This window comes from Vidua macroura, chromosome 3 (genome assembly GCF_024509145.1).
Source record: "Vidua macroura isolate BioBank_ID:100142 chromosome 3, ASM2450914v1, whole genome shotgun sequence".
NCBI lineage: Eukaryota > Metazoa > Chordata > Aves > Passeriformes > Viduidae > Vidua > Vidua macroura.
This window is the reverse complement of record NC_071573.1, coordinates 54,299,170-54,305,939: the sequence shown is the minus strand read 5'-3', so window position 1 is coordinate 54,305,939 and position 6,770 is coordinate 54,299,170. Positions and strand designations below refer to the sequence as shown.

Below are 6,770 nucleotides of genomic sequence, written 5' to 3'. Positions count from 1 at the left end.
CCGCCGGCCGCCCCGGCCAATCCGCGGGCGCTGCCGGGGGCCGGCGTGCGCGTGCGCGGGCGAGGCACTTCCGCCGGCAGGGAAGCGACAGGGCGGAAGGGCGGCTGTGAGGGATCGGAGCCCGGGGGATCCCTCTGTGTGCGGCGGAGGTGAGGGACCGGACCAGAGCCCCTGGGAACCTCTCTGTGCAAGGCGGAGGTGACGGGCAGCCGGGAAGGGAGGGTTCGGATCCCTTGGGAACCCCTTTGAGCAAGGCGGTGGTGAAGGGCAGGACGGGCCAGCAACTCCCCTGGGGAGTAGGGTTGTCGTAAACAGTCTTTGCGTTAAACCGAGGCGTTGTTTATTTAGATTTGTGTGTTGGGGGTGTGTGGGGCGTGTTGTGCTTTCAGATTTCCTGTGATCGCCAGTTCTGTTATAGATGATAATATAATACTGACTTTCGCATTTATAGATTAGCTTTTTGCATCACAGGTATTTTGATACGGTACAATTTATACTTACTTTTAACTGCTTTTGTATAATATGACCTGTCAGTTTATGTATGCACTGTATAGTTCATATGAATGTGAATAGTGTGATAAATATATTATATTGTAAGCTTTAGCAAACTGTTAAAATAGAGACTAAAATGCTTCAATGTAGCTGACTCAGGGAATGGTGTAAAACAATTATTTTATTTCTTACATCTGTGGACTGGCATCTCCAAGTGATAACAGTGACAGAAAACAGAGCATAAGCGTCCGGGAAGGATTTATCGATTCTGTGCTATCAGGAAGTGTGAAACCACAGGGTAGAACTAAAGGAAGAAATAAAATATATGGACATAATCTACAGAATGTCCTGCAGACAAGTCAGAGGTTAAAACTAAACAAGAGAAACATCAAAATCTCAAAGGGATGTTTGAATAATGTATAAACTAATGAATACGCATGTAACACCAGCAGTGTAACTATATATAGAGAACAGAGGTTCCAGAGGCTACCTCCATGCTCTGGAAATTTGTCCTTCTTTTATCCTTTATTAAACTTCTAAAAATTCTAAAGAGCGAACTCTGTTTTTCACAGTGTGATCCAAAGCAGGGGTTGCTCTTGCTGACGCTTCAGCGTTCATAAGGGAGCTGGGAAGATGGTGAATGTTCTGAAAGGTGTTCTGGTTGAGTGGTGAGTAATAGCATTTACTGCCTCTCCTTGTGTCAAAGACTCTGTTTCTTTAGACGTGGAACTAATCTAAGTAACTGAAGAGTCCAGACAAAAGGAAGTATTGTGGGGAAGGGTAGTGCTGAACAAGCAGAGAAAAATGCGGCCTTTGGGGGAAGAAAAAGAGGGCAATTTTGGATAATCTTAATGCCAAAGTCCCATTTTTCTGTTCAAGAGACTATTTTCCACTTATGCCTAAGCCCTTTAAAGAAAAGAAAACTGCATATGAATGTGGGGTAAAAAATACGATGGTGAAGAAGTTAGCAATCACATAGTTATAAAAATCCAGGTTTTTTTCAAAATATATAATAGTCTGCAGATTGTTTTAATTTAGCAAAGTAGAGAAAAGGATGTAAAACACTTAAAATGAGCATTAACTATGAGAAATTATGCTTCAAAGCCATATTCTACCATGTCTAATGGTCCCCTAATATTGTCACATTTTTTGAAAGGTTTACAAGTTAAAATTTTAGCTGTATATGTAAGTTATCTATATGCTTGTTAGGTACAACTTGCCCTAGTATGAGCGATCCAGTTACCTTGGCAATTTTTCCTTGAAAATATTAGATGCTGCCTCTTGTTCTTTGTATTGCTTGCAAACAGAGTTTCTTGCTGTTGTTGTTTGTGAACCAAGTGTTTCTCTACTGATTTTTAAGGGAGACAAGGTAATCTTTCATTTCTCCTTTCCTGTTTTAATTTCATTTAATCAGCTCTAGACTGAATTTGGTGCAAGGCTAACGTGGTTCTGTTTGTAGATCATATTCGAAAGGAGTGTGCTTGGAGTTGGTAAATGTCAGCTTTTGGTGTAGGTGCAATGTACCTGTTTTCATATAATCTCATCTTTGGACTGAGACTCAGGCCTCCGACTACCTCCAAAATTAAAGGAAGCATCACTCAAGATTTGTGGGGTCATTGTATAGCATTATATGATGTGTGAGATTTGTGCTGTACACTTAATCTCTTAATATGTTTGCAATCTATAACTGCAAAAAAGCAGTTCCATACTCCCAAAATGTTTTCTTCTAAACAATCTAAATTTTATTTAGAGGGTGATATCATGACTGTTCTGTTAGAGTGTGAGAAATGTACAATTCGTATATGAGTGCTCTTTGTCTGTGCTATACTACTTCAAGTGAGATCTGTGTTCTCCTATCTTTTGGTTATCCTTATGCTTTAAGGAAACATGTTTTTATGAGGCTATTGCTGAAATCAGAAATGTAAGTTCAGTCTTGCCTTATTAAGGGTTGGACTTTTGAGTCTTAGTTTTGGTTTGGGTGTTTTTGAATGTGCTTTAGGAGCAGCAGCAAACGGAAACTTCTCTGCTAATCAAGCAGCTGGTTCTACTCATTAGACTTTATTACCATTTTATTTTTGTCTCTATAGTAACCAAAACTACTTGGAAAAAAATCAACTTTTACTAAAGCTTCACAGACTGTATTTAAGTTGTGAAAATTAATTTTAGTTTTCTAAACCCTTTGGGAATGTCCTTGAATGATGTTTCTTTTGTTTGCATCTATAACTGTGAGGTGGAGCCTGATGTGTATTTGTCTCTACAGTGACCCGGCAATGAAGCAGTTTCTGCTCTACTTGGATGAGTCAAATGCTTTGGGAAAGAAGTTCATCATACAAGACCTGGATGAAACTCATGTCTTTGTGTTAGCTGAGTTGGTCAACTTCCTCCAGGAGAGAGTGGGCGAGTTAATGGACCAGAACTCGTTTCCTATTACTCAGAAGTGAGACAAACCAGAGAAATGAGATTACTGCAAGCTTTGGAACAGTGAATTTCATTAGTTTGGGTTGTTACTGTTTTAATAGATAACACTGTCGCATGTAAGTTCTACATAGAAGTGGCTACTGTAGAAAATGGATCATTTTCATAGACGAAATAGTCTGGAATTGGATTTTGTTTCTCATTTTGAAAGAATGTGGTGTCTTTATTAAAAGACTTAAAATTATACACTTGAGGAGTTCCCTTGAGAATTTTTGATGCATGCTCTCTGGTTTTCCTTTAGGTTTTTATCTTGCAAGATGATATGACCCAAAAAATAGAGTAGTGTTTCTGTCTTGGAATGCTGTATGAGGTCCTCTGTGGATGTGTTGTGTTCCTGTGTTGATTCAATCTGATTATAGTGTGACTGATAGAAAGAAAAGAACGTCTGTTGAAGAATGATCTGTGCTTGATGCAACATCTCTAAATTGGAGGCATGGTCAGATACTGTTCTAACGGGATGGCAGGATGAGAGTTGGTCTGTTTTGTTGTGTTGTTTGAGGTTGGGAGTGTTGGGGTTTTTTTGTTAAAACATGTTACAAATGCCCCATACTACTTGCCTACTTTTACCAAGGCTGTGCTTTCTGAGTTGTTCTGAGTTTGGGGAGAGGTGGTGGGAATTTGGAGGGATGTGGAAGGGTTGGGACAACAAAATCTATTGCCCTAGACCATTGTAAACTAAAGGGGTAACAGAAATGGGAGACCAGTCCTATAGATATAATTGCTTGTATTTTTTCACTGAAGCCAATAGTCACAATAAGTTATGTGATCAGACTCCCAAGCTCTACCTAACAATCAAGAAAGCTGGGTTTGGATATTTGGTTATGGAGGGAATTTTTCAGCTTAGTTCTTTTTCCCATATTGTCTTTTGCTCCAAAGAAAAAAGCTTTGTATTGTCATGGTTTGGTTGTTTCGGTTTCTTTGCACTGTGTTTGTAACTTTAGCTCAGACACTGGCTTAGTTTTCAGACCTACTCATGTACATCAGATAGATGCCACCATTTTGTCTTTGAGAAAAAGAAGTGTAAAGAGAAAGGCTTTTATAAGGAACAGTTTTCCTTACTGACTCTCCCACTACTGCTTGTTTTCTCTTGTCCGGTAGATAGCAGATTAATTGGTAGGTTTGTCCTTGTTTTTTGTTCAGATTGTTTTTTGGTTTGCGTTTTTTTCCTCAGAAGAAGGAATCTTCAGGAGAAAGTTTCACTAGATGTTTTTAATCAAAAAGCTGTCCAGAGAAAGTTCTGTAGAATTGTGTATATTCAGGCTCATGTGGATGAGCAAATAGACCTGTAAAATTTATCTTCATGACATTTCTGGTACCTTCCCTTTTCTCCAACTGTATAGAACAATGAGTTTGGGTCTAAATTGTTTAATCTCTTTCTTTCACAAGTGGGTGCTTCCCTGGTCATGTAGATTAAGAACCAGCTACATGTCTTTACCTGAAATAAGAAGTTTAAATCTTATTTATAAACGGTTTATGGTTTTTTATCTCTTTCTTGAGATTGATCTCAAGAGACTGATCAAACACTGACCTCATAACTTATTTTGTGGAAGATTATTGGGTGCTCATTTAATGGAGAAATAATCAGTAGTTTTAACATGGCATTATAGCTTAGTACAATTTATTTAGAAGTGTGTGTTTCCTTTCTTTGGAATCCTAGTTTATTTTCCATCCAGATTCTGCTGAAAGGTAAATCATCCATCACTCTCTTCAAATTACAGCATTTGAAAAGTCATGTTTGGAATTCCACATGTTAAGCTTCTCTGTATATCACATGCCTAGTGCTCCATTTCTATTGTGACTTTCCTTTTCAGTCTATAATAAACTTCTTGCAGTTCTTGTCTTTTTCTCCTGGTTAACTGTACAGCTTTGCTGCTGTCTTCCCTGTATTTCAGCTTATATTTACAATTGATAAATGGCTTATGTTATACAGAGGGATAAAAGTAACCAAACTGAATAAACTAAACAGTTGGGTGTGCATTCTTATATTCTCTGCTCACAATTTGGATTTTTTTTTGAGCACACAAGTTAATGGACTTCTAACTTCTAAACCTGTCAATACTATTATTCCTTCCTGTACCCTAACAAGGCATAACCAATTATGTGCTGGAAGAATAAACAAAAGATGTAAAGATGTAAGTTGGTATCATCATATGTAGTCTAAGGAGCTGAGTTTACTGTAGTTCATAGAGAAAAAGGATCTTGAATCAGGTAGTATGGTGAAGGCAATCCAATGAGGAAACTTTTAGAAATTGAGTATGTGTATGATTTTAAAAAGCAAACAAACAAAAAACCCAATCAAGGGTTTCTGTGATTTGAATAAACTTGGACCTCTGAAAGGTTTTGATTGTTTTTAAATGCATGTAGTCCTAGAACTTACATGCTTCAACAACAACAAAAATATTTGCCCAGATGGGAGAAAAGTAGATACTAGTGTTAAAAATATCTATACATTTTGAGATAATCAGCATTTACACTTGCAGATTTTAAATGTTTGTGCTGATTTTCATTCAGGTGTGAAATATTGGTGAGTACAGCTTGGAATGAAACAGTGCATTAAAGATACATTTTTTAAAGGCTGGAAACACTTGAGAATAAAAGCAGTAGGAGATCTGTTGAAATATATCCATGCTTTGATAATAGAGTTGATAGGGTGAGAAGATCAGCTCTCACTGAATTTGGAATATTATATGTTAATTTAATGTTTGTATCCATAACTAATATGTTCACTTTTTTGCTAGTAGCTAACTACAGTCTTCTCAGGTTCTGCTTGAGCAGCAAAAATAGAGCTTGAATGACAGACTTGTTGCTGATTGTAAAAGCCCCAAATTTTATCTTGAAGGGCTTTCACTGCTCACTTTTTGCTTTCAGTTTGAGTTGAAAGTATTTTGTGTACTGGAAGAAAAGTATGATAGGACAATTACATAAAAGACATTTACTTCAACTTCGTTTATTACTTGCTACTTATTTATACTTCGATCTAAATAAGATTGCAAGTTCACTTATTAGCATTTTGTGATGTAAACAGTTGTTCTTGTGTAGTTATTGTAACTTGAACATGCTTGTAAATTCTTTTGTTAACACATGCAGAAGCTAAAGGGTTGTATTTGATAGAAGGATGAGACAGATCTCTAAAGCAAGGTAAGAGAATTTGAATAACTCAAACAACATGTTATATGGGAAGAGAGGGATGGAAACTGAAAATGATACTTCCTAGTGAAATAAAGCAATGACATTTCATTTTTATTGAAGATTATACTATTGGACATTTGTTTTTTTTATTTGAAACCTCAAATTTTTTTTAAAAAATTGTTTATTAATGGCCTTCAGAGAAAGTTGTGTAAAAAGCAAGTAAGTCTAAATGCTGTCACATATTTAGATAGTGTTATAAATTGTGGGATAAGCTAATTTTGGAGAGGGGGTTATTTTAGCAGGGGGGTTGGCAGCACAATGGGTATGACCCTGATTTGTCATTACAGATGGGGGTTGTAATGACTTGGTTTGCTTGTGACCAATGCCTGTGTCCCTCTTCCTTCTCTCTGGTACAACAACTAGCCCAGGAAGAGTAATTGTCCAGTACAGTAAAGGAGGAAATAACCAACAATCACTAGGGAGAATGGATGTGTCCTCTAGAAAGAAAATAGAGATTGCTGTTGAAAAAAAAAAAAATAGAGAATGCTTTAGGAAATTCTACCGTTTTACCTGAGAGAACTAGACTGAGTGGATTTGATTCTGTAGCTAAACTGCCTGTGTTTCACAAAAAACAGTAGGCATCTGAATCCATTTGAATAATAGTGGTTTTGTTT

The 6,770-nt window shown here is 37.2% G+C and overlaps 1 protein-coding gene across 2 annotated transcripts; it reads left to right on the top strand.

Moving 5' to 3' along the window:
* The first annotated feature begins 55 nt into the window (after window positions 1–55).
* GTF2H5 (general transcription factor IIH subunit 5) lies at window positions 56–4,805 on the top strand. 2 transcript variants are annotated; one of them, XM_053973420.1, is made up of 3 exons: window positions 56–149; window positions 1,065–1,160; window positions 2,753–4,805. In XM_053973420.1, exons 2-3 carry the CDS (start codon window positions 1,126–1,128, stop codon window positions 2,931–2,933), a joined length of 216 nt encoding a protein of 71 aa, XP_053829395.1. In that variant the 5' UTR covers window positions 56–149; window positions 1,065–1,125; the 3' UTR covers window positions 2,934–4,805. The 2 variants fall into 2 exon arrangements, with proteins under 2 accessions (XP_053829395.1, XP_053829396.1); XM_053973421.1 differs by having other exon boundaries at window positions 127–198.
* Window positions 4,806–6,770: the final 1,965 nt, after the last annotated feature.

What these genes read in the sequence shown, in the direction of transcription:
- GTF2H5 (XM_053973420.1), top strand. Translation starts at nt 1,126, where the DNA reads ATGGTGAATGTTCTGAAAGGTGTTCTGGTTGAGTG. An exon ending in AAAGGTGTTCTGGTTGAGTG is followed by an intron (nt 1,161 to 2,752) that starts GTGAGTAATAGC and finishes TTGTCTCTACAG; the next exon opens with TGACCCGGCAATGAAGCAGT.